The following is a 25046-nucleotide window of genomic DNA, read 5'->3' on the forward strand; positions in this document are numbered from 1 at the left end:
TTTTATCTAAAGTAAAATGCCCAATCCCTTAGTTTGAACGTGCCTTTCCTCTGTCACACTTTATTATCTCAGGCCCTTTTCCCTGCTTATCTATCCTTTTCTGACCATACTGACTCTCCTTTCAGATCCTTGTATACACTGAGCTCTTTCCTGCCTCAGGGCCTCTTTTTTTTTTTTTTTTTTTTTTTTTAAATCTGAAGGGACCTTTCTCTTTACTGCTTTAGAGCTAACTTATCTTCAGGTCTTAGCTTCAGGATCAAGTATTGGAATGCCCTCCCAAACCACCTGTAGCTTAGTAGATATGTCCTCCCATTATTCCCTGCCATTGGACCCATTTTGTGTAATTTGTGGTACTTATCACAATTTCTTTTTTTTTGAGATGGGAGTCTCTTTTTTTTTTTTTGAGACAGAGTCTTGCTCTGCAACCAGGCTGGAGTGCAGTGGCGCGATCTTGGCTCGCTACAACCTCTGCCTCCTGGGTTCAAGTGATTCTCCTACTTCAGCCTACTGAATAGCTGGAATTACAGGCTTCTGACTAATTTTTTTGTAGTTTTAGTAGAGATAGGGTTTCGCCATGTTGTCCAGGCTGGTCTCAAACTCCAGACCTCAGGTGATCCTTCTACCTCGGCTCCCAAAGTGCTGGGATTACAGGTGTAGGTAGGCCACTGCACCCAGCCTAAACTTTTTTTTTTTTTTTTGAGATGGAGTCTTGCTCTGTCGCCCAGGCTGGAGTGCAGTGGTGCGATCTCAGCTCACTGCAAGCTCTGCCTCCCGGGTTCACGCCATTCTTCTGCCTCAGCCTCCCTAGTAGCTGGGACTACAGGCATGTGCCACCATACCCGGCTAATTTTTTTTGTATTTTTAGTAGAGGCGGGGTTTCACCATGTTAGCCAGGATGGTCTCGATCTCCTGACCTCGTGATCCACCCGCCTCGGCCTCCCGAAGTGCTGGGATTACAGGCGTGAGCCACTGCGCTCGGCCATGCCCGGCCTAAACTTTCTAAATCTCAGTAGCCTTAATTGCTGGGAGAGCCAGTGATGCTACCTCATTGGGTTCTTGTGGATTTGCAGGGGTGACAGATACACGGTTTGAATTTGGCCTGGATTCTCAAAGGCCCTGCAAACCTAAGGCACTTCAGATTGAATTCATCTCGTCAGATTTTTCATTCTTCCCCTGCAAGTTCCTGGAGCTGATTCTATCATTTCTTGCATTTCATTTCTCCTCAGCAGCAGAGCCTAGCTCTGGTCTGAAGAAAGCCGAGATTGATCTTCCAACAAACTGACAGCTCTTCCCAGGAATATTTATTTCTCCCCTCCTTCCTTTTCCCAAATCTCCTAGGCCAGGTGACTTCCTGAGGACCAGGTTTGTAAGCAAAATCCTGACAAGCTATGAAACCAATCTGGGGCAAGTTGCTTCCCTTTTCTGGTCCATCTTGCAGGCAGCCAACCTTTTTCTGCCCTTAGGACAAGTTTCTAACAGCACCTTGAGTGCCCTGAGGGCCTAGTGTCTTTCTGTGCCATGCCAGCTTCACTATCTGGAAACCTGAGGAAGGGGGTAGATCTGAGGCTACAGAAACCACATATGCCTCATTCATCACCATGTTCCCACATCCTAGCTCATAGTAGGAATTCAAACAGTTGATAAATGAATTCAGGAGGTTTTAGCGTTGAGAGGCCTCATGGGACTCTGAAATGGTCTATAGTGAGAAACTTGGTGAACTAAAGGAATTTTGTATTCACAATATGCAATTTATCATATAAGAAGTAAGGTTTAGGAATAAAAATATTGGCCAGGTGTGGTGGCTCACGCCTATAATCCCAGCACTTTAGGAGGCCGAGGTGGGTGGATCACCTGAGGTCAGGTGTTCAAGACCAGCCTGACCAATATGGTAAAACCCCATCTCTACTAAAAATATGAAAATTCACCAGGCGTGGTGGCGCGCGACTGTGATCCCAGCTACTGGGGAGGTTGAGACAGGAGAATTGCTTGAACCTGGGAGGCAGAAGTTGCAGTGAGCTGAGATCATGCCAGTGCACTCCAGCCTCGGTGACAGAGCGAGACTCCATCTCAAAACAAAAAAATACATTTGTCCTACTCAACAGTACTCTTTTGGTGTGAGAGGTTTTCTAAAATAAAAATTATGCAATTCTGCAGGGCTTTTTCTCCACCTATGAGCAGCTTATTTTACTATCTAAACTGCTGTCCAATAGAGTAGCCACTAGCTACATGTAGCTAATTATAATTAAATAAAAAACTCAGTTTCTCAGTGGAATAAACCACATTTCAGGTACTCAGTAACCACAGTAGCCACAAATTGGACAGCACAGATATGGAACACTTCCATCACTGCCAGGAGTGCTATTGGGCAGTGATGATATAGAACTCTTTTGCAGAAAATTTTTCTTGTGCCAATGACATAGAAATCAAGATACTTTTATTTATTTATTTATTTTTTTGCGACAGAGTCTCACTCTGTTGCCCAGGCTGGAGTGCATTGGCGTGATCTTGGCTCACTGTAACCTCTGCCTCCTGGGTTCAAGCGATTCTTGTGCCTCAGCCTCCCTAGTAGCTGGGATTACAGGTGCACACCACCATGCCCGGCTAATTTTTTGTATTTTTAGTAGAGATGGGGTTTCGCCATGTTGCCCAGGCTGGTCTCAAACTCTCGAGCTCAGGCAATCCACCTGCCTCAGCCTCCCAAAATGCTAGGATTACAGGCGTGAGTCACGCACCCGGCATATGTTAAACTTCTTATGTTAAGTTGGTTGAAACCTAGCACAGAACCACCAGAGATTTTGCTGAGGCCAGCAAAACCTGCAAATTTTTTTTCTTGGCTCTGCATAGTGCCTTGCAGATCATAAGAAAATCCCAGCATCTTTGCCTTATTTTCCCTTTTGTAAAACAGAGACAGTCTTGCTTCCTTGGGGAATACTGACGCTAACATGAGCCTTATGTACATCACCACTGGTTGGAATGTGTGCATGGATGGACAGGTTAACTTCTGTATATTTGTCAGACCATTCCCCTAAGAAATAAGGGAAAATTTTTGCTTCACCTGTCAAGATTAAGTATAAAATATGTGAGGTAAATGCTTTATTATTGTAGGTAAAATTTCACATGTAGTCAGAATTTACACATCAACATTTCCATATAAAGTACAATAAAGCTTAAGTAGGGTTGAGTCCATCATTGAATGTGTTCTATGGGGATCTAAACAAAGATAAATAAGATGTCCATAATCTAGAAGACATACTTTACTGCAAAATGTCACTGCTAATCATTAACATGTGATTTGCTTTTCTGCTCAAAGTACTATGTATGAATATTTTAGCCAAAGCCTAATCCTAGCAGAATATTAGCACCTTGGGAAGACAGCCCTCTTTTAATAGCTCATAAGTGAATTTAATTTTTTATTTTTTTGAGATGGAGTCTCGCTCTGTCACCCAGGCTGGAGTGCAGTGGCATGATCTCGGCTCAGTGCAAGCTCTGCCTCCTTGGTTCACGCCATTCTCCTGCCTCAGCCTCCCGAATAGCTGGGACTACAGGTGCCCGCCACCACATCCAGCTAATTTTTTGTATTTTAGTCTTGATCTCCTGACCTCGTGATTCGTGTGCCTTGGCCTCCCAAAGTGCTGGGATTACAGGCATGAGCCACCGTGCCTGGCCTAATTGTTTTTTAAAAATTAAAAAAGGAGAAACACTGGAGAGGGGTGGTAACTAGGCAAAAATGTGTGTGTATATATATATATACACATATATATATACACACACATATATGTTTTCTTTTTGTTTTTTAAATATGAGCCAGAAAACTATGAAGTCAAATTTAGTTAATGTGATAGGTCCTTGGAGAGAATCTGGCTCAGCCTTTTTCTGATGCAGGGCTTACTCCTAGCACTACTAATCTGAGTCTGTTAGCCTTTAAACTGGTTTAAGAGCAGCTCTGGTTAGAGAAAAGTAGCCTCACCACCAGCTGTAGCAAATTTAGCAGTGTCTCAAGAATCTGGCTAACTTCCCACCACCTATTACTAAAGCCACAGCACTAACCTAAATCCTTTTTTGTTGTTTTGGAGACAGGGCCTCCTGTTGCCCAGAATGGAGTGCAGTGGCATGATCACAGCTCACTGCAGCCTCAACCTCCTGGGCTCAAGAGTCTCCCACTTCAGCCTCTTGAGTAGCTGAGATTACAGGCATGCACCACCATGCCCAGCTATTTTTTTTTTTTTTTTTTTTTTTTGAGATGGGAGTACAGTGGTGCCATCTCGGCTCCCTGCAACCTCTGCCTCCTGGGATCAAGCAATTCTCCTGCCTCAGTCTCCCAAGTAGCTGGGACTATAGGCACTCGCCACCACGCCTGTCTAATTTTTGTATTTTTAGTAGGGACAGGGTTTCGCCATGTTGGCCAGGCTGGTCTCAAACTCCTGACCTCAGGTGATCTGCCTGCCTCGGTCTCCCAAAGTGCTGAGATTACAGGCGTGAGCTATCATGCCTGGCCAACTAATTTTGTTGTTTTTGTTTCTTTTGAGATGGAGTTTCGCTCTTGTTGTCCAGGCTGGAGTGCAATGGCGCAATCTTGGCTAACTGCAACCTCTGCCTCCTGGGTTCAAGTGATTCTCCTGCCTCAGCCTCCTGAGTAGCTGGGATTACAGGCGCCTGCCACCACGCCCAGCTAATGTTTGTATTTTAGTAGAGATGGGGTTTCACGATATTGGTCAGGCTGGTCTACCTGACCTCAGGTGATCTACCCACCTTGGCCTCCCAAAGTGCTGGGATTACAGGCGTGAGCCATCACGCCCAGCTGGCCAACTAATTTTTTATTTTTGGTAGAGACAGGGTTTCAACATGTTGCTCAGGCTGGTCTTGAACTTCAGTGGGCTTAAGTGACCTGCCCACCTCAACCTCCCGAAGTGCTAAGATTACCGGTGTGAGCCACCATGCCCGGGCTTAAATCCTTCCTTCTATATCTAAATTTCTGACATCTATTAGTTTGAAGTTTGTAGCTTAAGAACTAGGAGAGAATAAAAAGACAAACATAAAAAGATATTTAAGTGTTAGAAACGTTTATTTGTCAAAAAATTTTTTAAAAAAAAAGGGAGGAGTGGAGTAAAACAAGGGTAAATTTCAGCTAATGCTGTACCACGATCACAGGTCGGACATAAAAAAACAAACAAACAAAACAACAAAACCCCCAATGGTCCTAGCAATTTCAGAAGAGTAACTTCAGTGTTAAGAGTCCAGAGCTAACAGAAGAGTAAAAGGCTGCTTGCCACTACATGGTCATTTTAAAGGGAAAGGAGATGCTGCAGGTAGGCAGGGAGAAGGATTCGACTCCTAGGGAAAGCAAGATAAGAGGGGTTCCACTACACAGGAAAAAGGGGATGCCAGCATAATCCTTACCTAGGGCTGCTCAGAGGCTGAGAATTTAAGGAACAGAGTGAAAGGCTACAGAGACTAGTTTCAGGAGGAAAGAAAAGTCAACTTAGAAGAATTAAGAAAGAAAACATAGTTGGTCACAAACTCCTTTTGTTTACTGAAACATGAAGCAATGGAAACATCCCGGCAAAGGGGACCGCGCGGAGCAAGTTCTCATATATGACCGCAGCCCGAGGGTTCAGTCCGCAATTATCCTACCTGAAAGAGAGCACAACACAAGAGGCTTACACAATGCCTGGAGAGCAGCCTGGCTCCGAGTACAAGCGCCCTGGGTCCCGTCCTGTATTCCAGGGGGGGGAAAAAAAACAAAACCAAGTCAGACTGGATCTAACTCATATCCCATGTAATTATTTAGGAGTCTATCAATAGCTATATATAGGAATCTACTTATGGCTATATATATAGGACAAGATGCAATCTAGCTGAAGAATGTGTTGGTGATAAATACATCTTTCTTATCCATCTTTTAGGCAAGATAACCCCTGTGACAGAAGGCTACTGTTGCTGTAACAAAGGGCATACATACATTTTCAAGAACTGCAATTTAATTTTGGAGTCCAGGAAAAGCAGAAGATGCTGAGATGTCATATATGGCGAATTGCACTATTCTAAATGTGTTTTGTTTTAATCTTTCACAGTAAACAAGCTTTCAGAAATGATGGTCACAAGGGGTAGGATATCAAGGAGCAGCCAGTCATTCACCCAATTCCAACACACCTACATGTCACACTGTCACAGAGTGAGAGCCACAGTTCCAGTAGTTCCCCTAATTGACCAAATCTCCCTTGCCAAATCAAAAGAAGAAATCATTCCTAGAATTCTCTAATCCTTCTATTGATGATGGGAACTCCAGACACCAATGGCTGGGGGAAAAAAAAAGTTAACTCACACCAAGTTCCTCTACTTATTACAGACAAAGGGCCAAATCTTGGTCTTGATCTGTGCCAATCGACTTCAAAAGTTGTGACGTTCTTGGATCAGTTCTGCTAGGGTGAGACCCGAATTTGGATCCCCAACAGTTCTGGAGTATTTCATCCTGGCAGCCTCATTAACATCAGGCTCCTGGGACTGCAACCAACTCAGGGTTATTCAGTCCATTTGAGGTTCACACCTGGAAGGTAAGTTTCTTTAAAAGTCATCGCTAAAAAGAGGTTAGTTGAACAACCACTGCTTGCAGTCAAAATTCATTTTAAAATGTCCTAGCAATACCTTTTGAAGACCACAATATATGAATTTAATATTTAACTTTGAAACATAAGAGACAGGTTATCTGATAGATTTATACCAGCTTACTTCGGAAGCATATCCCACCTCATGCTAGATCCAGCTGCATTAAAAGTAAAAATTAATGGCAAACTATAAATTTTAAGATCATTTGCTTCACACATAAACACAGACTAGCTGCATGGTGGTCTCAAGAGATCTCAAGTCTTGCTGACATGCATATAGGATACAACTTATTACAGGTTCATAACATTTGCTTCTCAATTCACATAAAAGAGCAAATTGCTGTGGCTTTGCTTTTTAATTTTTTTTTCTTTTTTTTTTTTTTTTAAGAGAGAGAGGAGCCACTCTTGCCCAGGCTGGAGTGCAGTGGCTAACTGCAGTCTCTCACTCCTGGGCTCAAGGGATCTTCCAGCCTCAGCTTCCTGAATAGTTGGGACTACAAGCACAAGCCACTGTACACAGCTGCTTTGTTATCTTCTACATATATACCAAAGGGATAAGTTAGGAACACCAGAAACTCAGTAGTAACTCACTTTAACCTTGCTTCTGGGGCTCCAATTCAAGTGATGCTCAATTTCAAGGTACAAGGAAAACCATGAGAATATAAAGTCATAATGCCATTTCCACTCAGATGAAAAGATTTATCTATCTTTAGATACTCAAAATTATTCTTGGCATTTTAGCACTTTTGGTACACATTTCCTGATGTAGGAAATAGTAAAATTTCAGAGCCTATGGCATTGGCTTTCACCACCTATGCAATTTTCTACACATCTGAAAATTACCAGTTTATCTAACTCCTTAAATGTTCCTCTCTTCAACAACAAAAAACACAAAACAAAAATTGCTGGAAGAAACAGGAAGCATCCAGGTCCAAATGACAGCATAACAGGCTATGAAGAAACAGGGCTTAAGTGCCCATCTAGAACAAGATGGTCTAGATTACAATAAGGACCCCATGGGACAGAACATCAAAACATTCAACTTTCAAGTAAATGTCTTGGAAGTAAACATTTAAAATTTATAGGACTTCCTCTGGCATGTAGGTATGATATTAGAAGAGTTTCCTTTGACAAAGGACAATGACCCAAGAAGTAGGTTTTTTTTGTTTTGTTTTGTTTTTTTTAAATAAAGGAGAGACAGTCTCACTCTGTTGCCCAGGCTGGAATACAGTGGTGTGATCATAGCTCACTGCAGCCTCTTTTAACTCCTGGGCTCAAGCGATCCTTCCAACCTCAGCATTCTGAGTAGCTGGGATCACAGGTGCTCCCCATCACACCCTGCTAATTTAATTTTCTTTGTAGAGACAGGGTCTTGCTATGTTGCCTAAGCTGGTCTTGAACTCCTGGGCTCAAGTGATCCTCCCGCCTCAGCCTCCCAGTGTTAGGATTACGGGAGTGAGCCACTGCCTCTGCCTTCAGGTAGCAGTTTTATTAGCAAACTATAAGCCTAAAGTAATAGTTAAAATTCTCACTGTGATATTCATTACTAACCCCTGAACCTGTACCCTTCAGCTTACCACTACAGTACTTCTGTAGTAGAGCGAGCATGGGTTTTGGTATCAGACAGGTCCGAATTTGAATTCTGATTCTACCTTTCATTTACCAAATGACTTTGGGCAAAGTACTTAACCTCTCTGAGCTTTAGTTCCCTTCTCTGTAAAAGAATAAAATATTTCAGTCTTATCGTATAGATGATATACAGAGGGCACATAACAAATGTTAGATCTCTCAAATGTTTTTCTGTAACCCAAATATGCTTACAACTGATTAAAGAATGTTCTAACAAATTGAATTTGTTGTTCTCTCAGAAGGAACAAGTTGGTTGGAGTCATACACTAACACCTTGACAGGCCAAATGGAACTTGTGGCCTAAGCTAGAGAAATATTGAAGACTAACATGTAATTTGCACCTTTTGGATACTGTCCGGAGAGCAAACAGGTGGCTCTAGCCTCTTTTATGAAGCATGGGTCTCTTTCAAGGGAATTAAATGGAATCTTTTAACCATTCCCACCCATCTCTCACCTCCAGTTTTTAAAAGGCTGAGTACCGGGCTCGGTCCACATACTGCTCCCGTTCATACCGGGCCATGTCATACAGAGAATTCCGTGTAGCTGCGGAAGCCTGAGATAACTCACTCTCTGGCCCATAACCGTAGCCCTCTCCAACTGTGGGGAGCATGGCTGCAGCACGACGCAGTGGGCTCCTGTCCCTTCCATAGTAGGAGGAAGTGGTGGCTGCAGCAGCAGCCATAGCAGCTGAAGTGGCAGCAGCGCCAGAGTTTGGCAATAGGTGTCTGTCATAGGGATCAACAGAAGTAGAGTTGAGGTGGCTGGTCACAGTTGTGCTTTGGACTTGAGGCAGATGGGACATGGTCTGCTCTGCGTAGTTGTATGCAGAAGCCGCTGCCGCCGCTGCTACTGCCTCATAAGAGCGGACCCGGTATCGCTTATAGTAGTCGAGTGCTCCATATGCATCGTTGTAATACATGGATTCCCCGTAGCCCATGGTGTAAGGTGTTCGAACTGCTCCATATTGTTCATTATACTGCTCAGTAAAGTCTGCCACACGACCCGTACGATCTACTGGGCACTCTTTGGACCAGTGCCCTTCTTTCCCACACCGATAGCAGCCACTCTGGTCTCCCATACCAGGGGCAGTCCGAAGCCGGCTTGTGGACAACTGCACATGCATTCTTTTGCCTTGAGGGAACAGATGTAAGAAAATTTATTTTAACTCACTTGACATTCTTTTTCCTCTCCTCCCCAAATGAAAGTAAACTAGTTGTCATAAGACACATAGACGCACACACCTGTGACCCTATTTCAGCAACCTCCTTTAAAAAGTAGTTGAAGTTTTTTTTTTTTTTTTTTGAGACGGAGTTTCCCTCCTGTTGCCCAGGCTGGAGTGCAGTGGCACAATCTCAGCTCACTGCAACCTCCACCTCCTGGATTCAAGCAATTCTCCTGCCTCAGCCTCCCGAGTAGCTGGGATTACAGGCATGCGCTGCCATGCCTGGCTAATTTTGTATTTTTAGTAGAGACAGGGTTTCTCCATGTTGGTCAGGCTGGTCTCAAACTCCCGACCTCGGGTGATCCGCCCGCCTTGGCCTCCCAAAGTGTTGGGATTACAGGCGTGAGCCATTGCACCCTGCCAGTAGTTGAAGTTTAATACAGATGAGAGCTAGAAAATTTGATTCCTCAGAGACCAGTCAATACTTTGTATTTAGGCCAGGAATAGACCAGACTCCCTCCTGCTTCTGTCTCCACAACTTTCCTTTTTCCCCTTATACACAACAATTGGAAAAGTTTCCACTTCTCACTGCTAAGACTGTTATTACTTGTAATGATTCAAATTCTGCCAATACTTCCAAAATCAACCAACAAAACCTCAGTTAAGCCAGATTTGGAAGGCATCTTGCCCATCTCTCACTGATTGACTAAGGATTAAGGCCTGAGTATTTACTACTGCTTAAAAACCATATCAATCGTCCATCCATCTTGTTTCCTCCAGCTATTTTTGCAGATGTCACCAGAAGGCTCCAATGATGGGTACACAAACCATACCTGGCTTGTCATCTGCTTCATCTCTAGTATCTCTGGGAGTTACAAGACCTTTCAGATTTCAGCTTAGCCCACCCCCCTAAGGTTACTGTGGAAAGCTACCTGACCAAGGTCTCTCAACAACAAGAATTAGATCTTGAAACAGTACTGGTTTCTTAGGGACAGTGTCTTGACATGTAATGAAATGACTGGCATTTCATCCTGCCATGTAACTTACAATTGTTTATAGGGATTAACAACTAGTTAGAAAAATGCAGCATTTGCCTAGAGACCTCTAGGAACCCACACAAATGGGCCACATCCATTTCGGCTTCCAGGAAATGACCAGCACTGAGGAACAGCTAAGAGAAGAAAACAATCTTTGCCCAGGGATTGTGAACCACCAAACCCATGGACCCTTACTGATGAAAGCATCTGAAGTCTTTAAAAGCAGTTAAAGAAAAGGAGTATTCCTGGCATTATTTAGTCCCAGGTTGCACAAGACTCTCCTGGAGATCAAGTCAGTGCTTTCCAAATTGTAGCCAAAAGAAAATGCACGGGAGGCTGAGGCAGGAGAATTGCTTGAACCCGGGAGGTGGAGGTTGCAGTGAGTGGAGATCATACCACTGCACTCCTGCCTGGGCAACAGTGTGAGACTCCATCTCAAAAAAAAAAAAAAATGGAAAACGCAGTCAGTACAGATACAAAGAACAGGGCTTCTCATTACTCTTAAGAACTGCTGAGAACAAATCCCCCCTCTGCAATCAGCAAGTTGCTCTCTAACAGACCTTCTTCTGGATGCAGCTATGCGAGAGGAAGCCTTGTGCTCCACCATCCTGTTGGAAATAGCCCTATTGAGGACGGCAGCCAGAACAGTGCCATGCACTGACCCTGAGAGGGGAGTGGGTTAGTGCAGCAATATCACTTTAGTCAAATTCCTTCTGCCCAATGTCAAAGAGTCCTATCACTCCAGTTTCTAGCAGAAACAAAAGTGCTCAGGCTTTATACCTCCAACTGCTAGGAGACAGGCAGCATCCACTATCACCAACAGAGTCAGCAGATACCCAAAATGGCACTAAATCTCTAAAAGCATTTTGCCATCCCATTGTTTTCAGAGATTTAAATGCTCCTAATTGTTAGATGTTAGGGGCCACAATGCTAACTGTGCTTTGAACAGAAACACAGATTTCTGCCACAATTTATATCTCAAATGCATAGTTCCCTATAATTTAGACTAAAAGATTATAAATGACTTGGCTTTCAAATATACATGGTGACATTAAGCTATGTGACAGACACAAACTATGCTCCAATTGTGAAGTCAGAGTGACCACGACAGTCTAAAAAGGAGCCAATCCAGAGACCTAAAAGTAACATTTTTAACAAAAAAATTCAATTAAATTTGCACTTTACTTTTATAGATTCTGGGTCCATTTTTTGGAGAAACAAAACCAAGCAATTTTACCTTGATGTTTTTTAACTAAATCCAATCTTCATTCCTGCTTTTATTTAGAGGGTGGGAAATCAAGTTTATCTGTGGCAAAATCTACCTCTGTGTAGTTGTGAAAAGGATGCAGGTATCAATTTTTTTGTTGCGTTTGTTTGATTTTTGAGACATAGTTTTGCTCTGTCGCCCAGGCTGGAGTGCAGTGGTGAAATCTCGGCTCACTGCAACCTCCACCTCGCGGGTTCAAGCAATTCCCTGCCTCAGCCTCCCGAGTAGCTGAGATTACAGGCACCTGCCACCATTGGTGTGGTTTTAAAGCAATTTTTGTATTTTTAGCAGAGATGGGGTTTCATCATCTTGGCCAGGCTGGTCTTGAACTCCTGATGTCGTGATCCACCCGCCTCGGCCCCCTCAAAGTGCTGGGATTACAGGCGTGAGCCACTGCACCTGGCCCAATTTTTTAACCTAGAACTAAACAAATCTATAATAGGGGTGACGGGTTTAAAAAAATTTTCAAACAGTTTCTCCAAGCTGGGTGTGGTAGCTCATATCTGTAATCCCAGCACTTTGGGAGGCTGAGGTGAGCCAATCACCTGAGGCGAGCCAATCACCTGAGGCCAGAAGTTCGAGACCAGCCTGGCCAACATGGCGAAACCCCCTCTCTACTAAAAAAATACAAAACATTAGCTGGGCATGGTGGCACATGCCTGCAGTCCCAGCTACTTGGGAAGCTGAGGCACAAGAATCACTTGAACCCGGGAGGCGGAGGCTGCAGTGAGCTGAGATTGTGCCACTGCACTCCAGCCTAGGCAATAGAGCAAGACTATCTCAAAAAAAAAAAAAAAAAAAAACCCACAAACAAAACAAAACAACCAGTCTTTCCAACGGTTATAATTAGCCTTTTGATTTATTTTTATTAATTTTTTTTTTTGGGGGGGACAGAGTCTTGCTCTGTCGCCCAGGCTGGAGTGCAGTGGCGCAATCTCGGCTCACTGCAACTTCTGCCTCCTGGGCTCAAGCAATTCTCCTGCCTCAGCCTCCCGAGTAGCTGGGACTGCAGGCGCACGCTACCACATCTGGCTAATTTCTTCTATTTTTAGTGGAGACGAGGTTTCACCATGTTGGCCAGGCTGGTCTCAAAGTCCTGACCTCAGGTGATCCGCCTGTCTCGGCCTCCCAAAGGGCTGGGATTACAGGCATGAGCCACCACATCCAGCCTAGCCTTTAAATTTAAATACCCTAAAGTTTTTATAGTAATTGAAAAAGACTATGCCTCTCTATTATAATACCTTAAGGAACCAGGGCAAAGAAAAATGAAAGATTAATTCTTCTACTCTACTACACTTGGACAGGCCAAAAGCTTCAAGATTTCCTGAGACTTCCAAAAGTTACTGAAGTTTGTTGCCAACATTTTCCAGAAAACCAGCCCAATAAGTGTTTTATTTTGAAAGCTGTAACAGAAAAGAGCATTAAAATGCTGAGAAGTGGGAAACTTGGGGTCTTAATTTCTGAGCACCTATCAAGTGCCATGATCCAGATAAGATTGGGGATGTAGCTAATACAGAGTAGTATTCTGACTTAATGCTTGTTTACATATAGGGAAAAAAAAAACAAGACACCTGAACTCTCACATATTCTTCCCAATTAAGCTGCCTGATTGTTATTTGGGAATAGCTTCTTTAGGTCTTCCAATACAAACTATGTGTGCTAAGGAAATAAGTTGAGTTCACTGCTGGCTGTAGAAAGGAAACAGATCCTGAAAGAGTAAGGTAAACTCAGATTCCGCTACTTCCTTTTAGAAGTCATATAATGCAAAAAGCCTCAATGGCAGCCATTAACATATAGAAATAAAGGTTCAAAAGATGTTCAAGTGGCACTTTTTTGTTGGTTTGTTCATTTTTGAGACTAAGTCTTGCTCTGCTGCCCAGGCTAGAGTGCGGTGGCACGGTCTTGACTCACTGCAACCTCCACCTCTGGGTTCAAGTGATTCTCCTGCCTCAGCCTGCTGAGTAGCCGGGATTACAGGTGTGTGCCACCATACCTAGCTAATTTTTGTATTTTTAGTAGAGACAGGGTTTCACCATGTTGACCAGGCTAGTCTTGAACTCCTGACCTTAGGTGATCCACCCCCGCCTTGGCCTCCCAGAGTGCTGGGATTACAGGAGTGAGCCACCTCACCGGGGCTCAAGTGGCCCTTTTAAGAGGCCACCTTCATTAGTAGACAACTGAAAATAACTTAAATTGAAACGTGTCAAACTGGTATCCAGACTGTATTTTCTGTAAAACTACAACTTACTATCCAGTGCTAAGCTTGCTCTTATCATCTGGGAGAAAAAAAACCAGAGCTGGTTATAAAAATGTCTCTATAACTAGGAGGAGAGTGCTATCTCCAGAGGAGCCAAGTTAAGAACATGAAAACCAAATACAGGATTTTTCTTTTCCAATTCATTTTAGTGTTTGCACTTTCTAAGGAAGTGATGTTTTTAAAAATCTTATGGATCCACTGCATTATTCAGATACTCACATCCTAAAGTAATTATACCTGCCTTATTAAAACACATATTCATCCTAAGCCAACTCCCCCCAATTAACTGATTTTTTTTTCTTTTTTTATTAACTTCAGGTAGCTTTTCTTTTTTTTCTTTTCTTTTTTTTTTTTTTTTTTTTGAGATGGAGTCTTGCTCTATCCCCCAGGCTGGAGTACAGTGGCGCGATCTCGGCTCACTGCAAGCTCTGCCTCCCGGGTTCACGCTATTCTCCTGCCTCAGCTTCCCGAGTAGCGGGGACTACAAGGCGCCTGCCACCATGCCCGGCTAATTTTTTTTTTGTATTTTTAGTAGAGACGGGGTTTCACCATGTTGACCAGGATGGACTCAATCTCTTGACCTCGTGATCCCCCAGCCTTGGCCTACCAAAGTGCTGGGATTACAGGCGTGAGCCACAGCACCCGGACTGTCCTTTTCCTTTTATTCAGTTGTATTAAATATATATATGGGTTTTTTTTTCTTTTTTTTCTTTTTTGAGAAGGAGTCTCGCTGTTGCCCAGACTGGAATACAGTGGCACAATCTTGGTTTACTGCAACCTCTACCTCCCAGGTTCAAGCAATTCTCCTGTCTCAGCCTCCCGAGTAGCTGGGATTACAGGCACACACTACCATGCCTTGCTAGTTTTCTTGTATTTTTAGTAGAGACGGGATTTCACCATGTTGGCCAGGCTGGTCTCGAACTCCTGACCTCAGGTGATCCACCCGCCTTGGCCTCCCAAAGTGGTGGGATTACAGGTGTGAGACACCGCACCCTGCCTGTATTAAATATATTTAAAAGGCAAGGGCATTCTGTATGACATTACTAGAATACCTCTGCAGTTTGTACCCAACTTTACATTCTTTTACATTTTGCTCATCACCTGTCAGGAGAAAACCCTCCTTCCCCAGTCTCCACTGTCCATCATGATGATTTCCCCCATCAAATGAAAACAGTTAAGATACTTTTAAAAGCTGAAAATGCAACAACATTCCAAAATAAGAAAAACAAATGTAAGAAAAGCAAACGAATAAGGAAAGCTTCACTATCACACTTTCAATAATTTTCTAACCAGAATAGAAACACTCATGGTTGCAAAGAGCAATCACCTGTCATCATATAGAGCTTTTACTATCAAAACACTTTCACATTGATTTCTTCATTCTAGCCCCACTACAATCCTGTGAGGGAGGTACAGTAGGGATCATTAACTCCATAAGTGGGGACAATCTTAGTGAGGAAAATGAAGCAGAGAAATGTTAAAACACTTGTCCAAGGTCACACACTAGTTAATGGTAGGAAGTATCTGCAACCTTTGCCCTATGCTTTAAAGAGCAGCTAAAGGCCAAGGCATCACTGGCTGAAGCTAGAGATACTTGATGGTGCTCCTCTACCAATCTCCACTATGCAAACTTTCTTACCCTTCTCTGGTCAACTTTTCCTCTTCTCCCATTATTTTTCTCATTCTGTTTTTTAGTTTTAATAGAGGACCCAAAAGTACTTCTTAACAACCCCTTTACTGACACTCAGGGCAAAAAAGGTGTTGACTTAGGAACCACAAAAGTGGCTATGAACATGAGGTCCAAGACGATACTGTTAACAAAACACTTGTAGAACAGTGCTATCCAAAAGAATGTTCTATGATGATGGAAATGTTCTGTGTCTCTATTAATACGGTAGCCACAGGCCTCATGACTACTGAGTGCTTGAAACGTGTCTGGTATACACTTGAAAAATTGAATTTTAAATTTTATCTAATCTGTTAATTTCAATTTACTAAGCCGCATGTGGTTACCATATTAGCACAGTTCTAGAGTCTTCTGACAACCTCTTGTGGTATTAATGACAACATATGTACCTTTATTATCGGTATAAATAGTATGATATGCTCTACGATGCTTGTACTGGAATTTCTTCAGAAGCGGGACCATCATTCCCATTGAGTCTGATATATTTAGAAATTTCCTTTTCTGAGGGTGAAATAAACAGGTGGAGCGGAACACTCCATGGCATGTTTTTTTGACTCTGCTTGAAGAGACTGCACAACTTTCAGCAACAAAAAGATACTCCCGCAGATCCAGACTTGCCACCCAGATTTATAATATAGGGCTTCCTCTAGATGTCTTTTTTCTTCTTTCCCACCAGTATCCACCCAAAGCAGTAAAGAATATAAATCTTAAGCACTTAAACCTTCAAATATAAGGCTTCCTGATCATCACTAAAGAAGCAGGTAAGCCACGGACCTTTATGCTCCCTTCTCTCATGAGGTAGTTTCCCCAAGCAGATTACACTTCCAACAGCACTCGAATCAATGCAAGAATCCCGCAGGATAAAGTAACCCACAGTTTGTGATTCTCTGCAGTCGGTGAGCAACATCTTAGCAAACCTGAAAAGGGGAAGTGTTTGCTTCCCCAGGGGTAAATTATGCTTAAGAGCGGTAAACATAATCTATTATTTCCAGCTAAAACAGAATGGAAGAGACCACCCAGCAAGTTCTATAGTCTTGTGTTCTTGCCTGTTTTGAGCTAGACCCCACTCGGCGCTACTACCCAGGCCCAGAGCAGTTCACCTTGAAACTCTGTGTTGTCAAGGCCCCTGATGGCCTCCACTGCATCCTCTGCCCGCTCCATGTGTACGAAGGCATAATCTTTCACGATGTCACATTCGATGACCGGACCATACTCCTCAAACTTGGCTCGAAGCTCTTGGTTGGTACAAGTGGGGCTGATGTTACCCACGTGTAACTTGGTTGAAGCTTTGCTCTTATTCTTGCTGGCTTCCACGTTGATGTTCACCCCATGAAGCTTGTAATGGTGCAGGTTGCGTATGGCATCCTCAGCTGCCGTCTTGTCTTCTATGTGCACAAAGCCGTAGTTCTTAATTATGTCACATTCCAGCACCTTCCCATACTGTTCGAAAAGAGAGCGAATCTCCTGCTCTGTGGCCTCCCGGGGAAGGTTTCCGATGAACAGCTTCACCATTCTGACAAGAGCCTGGGAGAGAAAAACAAGACTTCAAAAGTCAGGGGTGTGGTGGGAAATTTCGGTGCACTGCAGCATTTTCGTCTAATCCTCCAAAGTTCTTGCACCTTCAAGACCCTCGTATAGACATTCATTATTCTTCCTCAATAGAAGAAGGGCGGTTTGTTCTCGAGAAGTGCGAGCTATGCGTGACATGCAAACAGGAGGTCGAGGGTCAGCATGCATAGCCCAGTCTATCATCTCCGTGAAGTGGGGCGCAATGAAATACCAGAATTAGCTGCTTCATGTCTTAAAACGAGGAAAGAGAAAAGCCCAAGCAAAGGCAAGGGGCATCAATCGCAGTGCGCCTGGTAACAAGGTTTTGGAGGGAAATCTGTGTACCTCTCCTGCGCGCACTAGCGCCTTTCAAGATACTCTAAAAAGAAAAAAGTCCCCTTTCCCCAAAACCGGGGACCAACCACCTCGCCCCCCAGCGGCCCACCCTCCAGCTTCTTCGCCCCAACAAAGACTCGACCCGACCCCTGCCCCGCCTCCTTCCGGAGACCCGGCCCCGCCTCCTCCCGTTGTCTTCCCGGACCTCCCGCTGCAAAATGAGAAACCCAAATCCGGGCCGTGCAGTCTGCCGGAGGCCCGGCCCGACCCGCCCCCGAGCTCCCCACATCACACACACACGACCCCCTCGCACCTCCGGGTGGCGGCAGCGACGGCGGCTCCCACGTCAGAGAGAACCCTACAAAATGGCGACGGCCGCTCGAGCCTCGACGCGACCTGGCCCTTCCTCGCGCGCCAGCTCACGCACGCGCGAGTGCGCGCTGCTTCCCTCCCCTTCCCCTCGCGGGAGCCGAGTGACCAATCCCGAGGCTGCATACAAATGACCGCGCAGCACGGGGGCGGGGCCTGTTGGTGGCGGCTCGGCGCCGCGGAGGTCAGCCCACCCCCAGCCCCAGCCAGCCAGTCACCACTCTGGAAAGGGTCGCCACTGCTGCGTCAGAGGGGCTCTGAACGCAAGCACTGCCTAGAAAAGCGGAGGCCTTGGGGAGTCACTCACCATCACAATGGGTCCTGCTCTTGGGCCCTTTGAGGGGAGCGGGGAGCTAGTGACAAAGAGGAATCTCCCCGAGGGCCCTAAAAAGGGGCTTTTGTAGCGGGCTGGCCGGCTTCTGTGGCAGCTTGGGGCAACATTTCAAAAATACAGGTGCGCCACATTTTAAGCAAAACTAGTCATTGTTTTGTAGCGCTTTAAACATTATTTTAAAGTTTGTCATTGCAGAGGTGTTATTTATTGGTACGGAAACTGAGAACCAAGGGGCAGAAAGATAACCTGGCAGAACTGGGACAGGCCTAAGAGGTATTGCTACCCAGGCTACGCTTAGTCATGTTTTGTTTGCTCGTGAGTATCCGTGGTCTGGTTCTCTCTCACTCATTGTGTGTCCATCACAGTCCTGGTCTGTGGTGAGCACACCAGAGGAATACTTGGTGGAGAGGCCCAGCGAGGTCCCTAGTTTTGGGTGGGACAGGGTCTCCTCGTACACACCAACCTGGAAGTCTAGGCAGCTGAGTTTCCCGACTGTCTAGCATTCAAAATTCAGCTGTGGTCCAAGGGCACCTCCTGGCGGTAAAAACAAGCTTAGGCGGGCCGGGTGCGGCGGCTCACGCCTATAATCCCAGCACTTTGGGAGGCCGAGGCGGGCGGATCACGAGTTCAGGAGTTCGACACCAGCTTTGCCAACATGGTGAAACCCCGTGTCTACTAAAAATACAAAAAATAGCCGGGCGTAGTGGCGGGCGCCTGTAATCCCAATTACTCGGGAGGCTGAGGCAGGAGAATCGTTGGAACGCGGGAGGCGGAGGTTGCAATGAGCCGAGATGGCGTCACTGCACTCCAGCCTGGGTGACAGAGCAAGACTCGGTCTCAAAAAAAAAAAAAGAAGTTTAGCCTGATTCCCCACTGTCACCTTCCAACAAAGAGTAGCCTTTTATGGAGATTGATGGATTGGGTTTATCTCCTAGTAGAGCCTGCCAGGGAGGTTGTCAGCCACTATTCCTCATTGTAGTGGCTCCATAATGGCTTTCTGATACCATCTGGGACACATTCCCCAGGCTGCCCTCTTCCACCCCAGCTACTTGGATATGTTCTTTCCCTGAGTTCTTTTTGTTTCTCAGCCATTTCAGAAGAGGCACTGTCCTTCCAATTTTATTTTATTTTTATTTTTTGTTTAACTTTTTAAAGACAGAGTCTCACTGTGTCCCCCAGGCTGGAGGGCAGTGGTGCGATCTCGGCTTACTGCAACCTCCACCTCCTGCGTTCAAGCCATTTTCCTGCCTCAGCCTCCCGAGTAGCTGGGACTACAGGCGTGTGCTACCCCCCAGCTAATTTTTGTATTTTTAGTAGAGACAGGGTTTCACCATGTTGGCCAGGCTGGTGTCGAACTCCCGACCTCAAGCGATCCGCTGGCCTTGGCATCCCAAAGTGTTGGGATTACAGGTGTGAGCCACCTCGCCCGGCCCTTAACTATTATTACTATTATTTTTGAGTCAGGGTGTCACTTTGTTGTCCAGGCTAGAGTGCAGTGGCACCATTATGGCTCACTGTAGCCTCGACCTCCCAGGCGCAAGTGATCTTCCTATCTCAGCCTCTGGAGCAGCTGGGACCACAGGTGTGGGCCACCCCATCCAGCTAATTTAAATTTTTTTTTTTGTAGAGATGGGGGTCTCACTGTGTTGCCCAGGCTGGTCTCAAACTTCTGGGCTCAAGATGTTTCCACCACAGTCTCACAAAATGCTGGGATTCAGGTGTGAGCCACTGCACCTGGCTTACTATGTGCTGCTAATTTAAAATAGCACTATCCTATGTTAATATCATCTAATGTTTATGCCCAAATTGCTCCTGGATTGTTACAAATGTCTTTTTACAGTTGATTTCTTCTAATCTGGACTTAAACATTGTACATTTGTATGCATTATGTAAATGGTGTGTTTTGAGTTGTATAGCTGACTGTGTCTTACTATTTTTCCACTAAGGGCTATGTCGCCGCATGATGTCTAACTAGTGAGTAACGCAGTCCTCTGTGGTGTACAATCACATATTGTACCTGTTCATCTCTGGGCATAGGGCACTCAGCTTGCTTCCAGCTCTCTGTCATTATAAACAAGGCTGCAGTGAACATGCTTAAGTATGTGCCCTAATTCTGTGTGAGAATTTAGGGGGATATAAACCCAGAGGTGGAATTGCTGGGTCATAGAGTATATGTAGAACTCACCTGTCTAAGTAGCACTGAATTGTTCTCTGGAAAAGCTGCACCAGCATACTCTTCCACCTGTAGCATATGAGGGGCCTTGTATCTCTACGTCCCTGCCAGTGATAGACATTATCCGCTTTTCTAATTTTTGTCAGTCTAATAGATATAAAGTGATATTTCATTGTTGCTTTAATTTGTATTTCTCTGGTTACTAATGATTTTAAGCATCCCTTCTTGTTGTCTTTTTGTGTGTGTGTGATGGAGTCTCGCTCTGTTGCTCAAGCTGGAGTGCAGTGGTACTATCTCGGCTCACTGCAGCCTCTGCCTCCTGGGTTCAAGCGATTCTTCTGCCTCAGCCTCCTGAGTAGCTGGGATTACAGGCGTGTGCCACCACCACGCCCGGCTAATTTTTGTATTTTTAGTAGAGACGAGGTTTCACCATATCGGTCAGGCTGGTCTTGAATTCCTGACCTTGTGATTTGCCCACCTCGGCCTCCCAAAGTGCTGGGATTACAGGTGTAAGCCACCACGCACAACCTTTTTTTTTTTTTTATTAGACGGAGTCTTGCTCTGTCGCCCAAGCTGGAGTGCAGTGGTGTGATCTCAGCTCACTGCAACCTCTGCCTCCCAGGTTCAAGCAATTCTCCTGTCTCACCCTCCTGAGTAGCTGGGACTACAGGCACGTGTCACCACACTTGACTGATTTTTGTATTTTTAGTAGAGACGGGGTTTCACATTGGTCAGGCTGGTCTCGAACTCCTGACCTTAGGTGATCCACCCACCTTAGCCTCCCAAATTGCTGGGGTTAAAGGCGTGAGCCACTGTGCCCAGACTTGTTTTTTGAGAAAGGGTCTTGCTTTGTCATGCAGGCTGGAGTGCAGTGGCATGATCATAGCTTGCTGTAGCCTCGAGCTCCTGGGCTCAAAGAATCCTCCTGCTTCAGGAGGCTGAAGCCCTCAGCCCTCAGCCTCCCAAGTAGCTAGAACTATATGCCCAGCTAATTTTTTTGTTTTTGGTAGAGACGAGTTCTCACTATGTTGCTAGTCAAACTCCTAGCCTCAAGTGATCCTCCCACTTCAGCCTCCCAAAACACTAGGATTACAGGTGTGAGGCAAATACACCTGGCCTCTTGAATTTTTGAGTTTATGCTTCTGTAAATTTCCTGTTCATATCTTTTGCCCATCTTTCTTTTCAGGTTGTAGACTCCTTTTTTATTGTTGATTTGTAAGGCTTTTTCATATGTTCTAATCTCTTATTGGTCTCAAATACCATCTCTCATTCCACTAATTATTAACTCTGTCCATGGTGTCCTTCATTGAACAGAAATCCTTATTTCTTGTGCAATGAAATTAATTTTTATCTTAAAGCTGTGCTTTTGAATTTTTTTTTTTTTTTTTTTGAGACAGCCTGTTGCGCAGGCTAGAGTGCAGTGGTGTGATCATGGCTCACTGCAGCCTCAACCCCCGGAGCTCAAGCAATCCTTCCATCTCAGCCTCCCAAGTAGCTGGGACTACAGGTGCATGCCACCATGCCTGGCTAATTTAAGAAATTTTTTTTGTAGAGATAGAGTTTCACTTCACTGTGTTGCCCAGGCTGGTCTTGAACTTCTGAGCTCCAGTGATCCTCCCATCTCGCCTCCCAAAGTGCTGGGATTACAGGTGAGCCACTGCACCTGGCCTGCTTTTGAACTTTTGTATAAGATGTTCTTTTGTAGCCTCCTTAGTCACAAGATATTCTCCTACATTTTATTCTATTAACGTTAGGTTTTTGTTTTTGTTTTTTTGGGGGATGGAGTTTCACTCTTGTCCAGGCTGGAGTGCAGTGGTGTGATCTGGTCTCACTGCAACCTCCGCCTCCCCCTCCCAGGTTCAGGCCATTCTCCTGCCTCAGCCTCCCGAGTAGCTGGGACTACAGGTGTGTGCCACCACGCCCGGCTAATTTTTGTATTTTTAGTAGAGACAGGGTTTCACTATATTGGCCAGGCTGGTCTCGAACTCCTGACCTCAGGTGATCTGCCCGCCTTGGCCTCCCAAAGTGCTGGGATCACAGGCGTGAACCACTGTACCCGGCCTATTAACATTATATTTTTTACCTTTTGCATTTAGGTCTGGAGCCCATTTATAGCAGTGCTATCCAATAAAAATATGTTAGCTACATATGCGATTTTAAAATTTCCAGCAAACACATTAAAAAAGTAATCAAAATAGTTGAAATTCACTTTAATGATACTTTTGAAACCCAATATATCTAAAATATTATTTCAACACATAATCAATATAAAAATTAAGGTATTTAAAGTTGTCCTCTTCCATGCTTCATACCTGGTGTTTCAGAGTCATGACACACTTGGTTTGGCTACATCTCAGTAGCCACACATGGCTGGGTGGCTGCTGCTGTGGACAGCATGGACCTAAAGTCCACTCTTGTAGGTGATGTTAAGAATGCAAATATATTTTTCTCTACATAATCCTATTTTTTTTTTTTTTTTGAGACAGGGTCTCACTTTATTGCCTAGACTGGAATGCTGTGGCATGATCTCGGCTCACTGTAACCTCTGCTTCCCAGGTTCAAGCAATGCTCCTGCCTCACCCTCCGAAGTAGCTGAGACTACAGGCACATGCCACTACACCTGGCTAATTTTTGTAGAGATGGGGTTTCATCATGTTGCCCAGGCTGGTCTTGAACTCCTGAGCTCAAGTGACCCACTCACCTCGGCTTCCCAAAGTGCTGGGATTATAAGCGTGAACCACCATGCCCGGCCAAGTAATCCATTTTTATCTGCCATCTCTCTCCATTGATTTGTGCTGCCTGCATTTATTGTATTTTTGTGTCTAACTTGTCTCATAGCCCTCACCGCCCCATTCCATCCTGTTGTCTTTCCTGGAATTTTTTCTTTCTTCCACTCACAGCTGAAGTGTTTTCTGACTTAATTCCTGACACTATGCTTCCCCTCTTCTGTGTCCTGTTCTTAAGGAATCATGCCCTGAAGTCCTGCTGCCGCATACGCAGATGCTGCTCGGAGTCTTCAGTCTCATCTCTCCGTTCACAATGCCTGCCCCTACTGCAGGACTGCTTCAATTGGCTGTCCTATTTACACTTACGTGTCATGTTAAAATAATCATTTCTCCATTAATTTCTCCATATACATTTCCTTCTGACATTTCCAATTATTGTTTCCCTTCAGTGCCCCCAGGCTTGCCAGCTTGGAGTGCAAATACCTAGATTCCCTGAGCACCCCCAAGGTATGACTGTCTCTTCAGTGGAGATTTTACAGTTGTATTTGAAGAAAAGATGCCTGTGTAGTGCTGATGGATTCTTCCACTTAGTCCCATGACAGATTGTTCTAGTTACATGTATCCACCTGTTGGCTGTGGAACAGTAAATCTACCCATCTTAAGGGGGAAATTATCCTGCAGGCTCTCTGGTCTACCAGGTCTCCGGTTTGGAGCCCACTCTGGGGCTGTGATGTGCTAGTTCTGGGCCTGCACACACCTGACTCGGTCTTCGTCATGACTGATGATAGGCCCGCAGTCAATGACTAAAGATGGGGCTGGCTTCCTGGAAAAACAGTTGTCTGTGTGTATAGGAAACAATGAAAGAACATGCTTTTCCTGTTGGAGGCCACCAAGGAGTGCCCACTTCCATCAACATCTGGAGACAAACACTGTGCCCTGAAAGCTCCGATTGCCAAACCAGAGACAAAGGAGAAGGCACCCGCTCCTTTCTAATACTTCCTCAGATCCAGAAGGTAGTGTCAGCTGGGCATGGTGGCTCACGCCTGTAATCCCAACAGTTTGAGAGGCCAAGGTGAGAGAATCACTTGGGCCCAGGAATTCGAGACCGACCTGGGCAACATAGTGAGACCCCGTCTCTACAAAAAACAAACAGACTTAGTCGGGTGTGATGGCATGTGCCTGTGGTTCAGGCTACTCGGGAGGCTGAGGTGGGAGGATTGCTTGAACCCGGGAGGTGGAGGTTGCAATGGGCTGTGATTGCGCCACTGCAGTCCAGCTTGGCTGACAGTGAGACTCTGTCTCAAAAAAAAAAAAAAAAAAGAATATATATTATCCTCTGTGTGTATATTTACATGCTTGGGCTGTAAAGTCACCTCATGGCTTCCCAGAGTGACTTCATTCTGTTGATCAGTTTATTGGAACCTGCCACTTCTCAGATCCCTGTCTGAGGTCCCTTGATCTACTGGAGAGCAGACGGCAAGTGAGGGCAGTAAGCACCCGCTGTGTGCGCAGCTTTCCACCACTGGGCTGAGCAGTGGCTGAGACTGGCTGGGGCTGTAGCAATGCTTCCCAGTCTTCCAATTTGAAAACAGTTTAGAGATCACAAGTGAAGAAAATTGTGCACCAGGGAAGGAGTCCCTCATTGCTTTTTAACATGAATACTGCTTGTTGACATCATCCCAACCCATGGTGAACTACTTTGGTTTAAAAAGAGGCTTGGCATTGGTCAACCCAGCACACTGGAGGTCACTGTCAGAGGGAAATGAGACCAGGTCAGGGAAGCTCTCAGTGTGACACGGCTCTTCAAGAGCTTGGAGGCTGGGGAAACGTGAGATGCAGGAGACCAGAACCGAACGAGAGGACACAGGCTTGGGCAGAGAGGCTGTGGTCAGGAAAGCAAAGACACCCAGAGGCGGTGA

General features: G+C 45.1%; 2 protein-coding genes across 14 annotated transcripts in view; one reads left to right on the forward strand and one right to left on the reverse strand.

Annotated features, from left to right (window-relative positions):
- RBM4 (RNA binding motif protein 4) overlaps positions 1 to 8673 on the forward strand; it is a 52430-nt gene extending 43757 nt beyond the window's left edge. For 6 of the 9 annotated variants that reach the window (XR_010129135.1, XR_010129133.1, XR_010129134.1 and 3 more), the window contains one exon: positions 5904 to 8449. Coding sequence is in view for 3 of the 9 variants with exons in the window: in XM_063693261.1 (XP_063549331.1) it covers positions 5904 to 6013 (110 nt within the window). In the remaining 6 variants the exon portion in view is untranslated. Of the gene's footprint in view, positions 1 to 5903; positions 8450 to 8470 lie in introns of those variants that run through there. The other 3 variants (XR_010129131.1, XR_008669430.2, XR_010129132.1) reach the window with 2 other exon arrangements.
- RBM4B (RNA binding motif protein 4B) lies at positions 5044 to 17979 on the reverse strand. Of its 5 annotated transcripts, none has more exons than XR_008669433.1 (5): positions 17839 to 17979; positions 16742 to 17165; positions 8686 to 9362; positions 6323 to 6544; positions 5044 to 5631 (listed from the first exon to the last, which is right to left on the reverse strand). XR_008669433.1 is itself a non-coding variant. In XM_019036495.3 (4 exons), the coding sequence occupies exons 2-3, from the start codon at positions 17151 to 17153 to the stop codon at positions 8695 to 8697; spliced, it is 1080 nt and encodes a 359-aa protein (XP_018892040.1). In that variant the 5' UTR covers positions 17154 to 17165; positions 17839 to 17979; the 3' UTR covers positions 5044 to 5631; positions 8686 to 8694. The 5 variants fall into 5 exon arrangements, 3 of the variants coding, with proteins under 3 accessions (XP_018892040.1, XP_055210548.1, XP_018892039.1); XR_008669432.1 differs by having other exon boundaries at positions 5044 to 5713; XM_019036495.3 differs by lacking the exon at positions 6323 to 6544.
- Between the last annotated feature and the right edge of the window lie 7067 nt (positions 17980 to 25046).

Source organism: Gorilla gorilla, chromosome 9 (genome assembly GCF_029281585.2).
Source record: "Gorilla gorilla gorilla isolate KB3781 chromosome 9, NHGRI_mGorGor1-v2.1_pri, whole genome shotgun sequence".
Taxonomy (NCBI): domain Eukaryota; kingdom Metazoa; phylum Chordata; class Mammalia; order Primates; family Hominidae; genus Gorilla; species Gorilla gorilla.

Bases quoted from the DNA above. Each gene is read 5' to 3' on its own strand.
- RBM4B (XM_019036495.3), bottom strand. From the start codon at position 17,153: ATGGTGAAGCTGTTCATCGGAAACCTTCCCCGGGAGGCCACAGAGCAG. The intron at 9,363-16,741 runs GTGAACTGCTCT...TGTTCCCTCAAG, and splicing joins TGACAACACAGAGTTTCAAG to GCAAAAGAATGCATGTGCAG.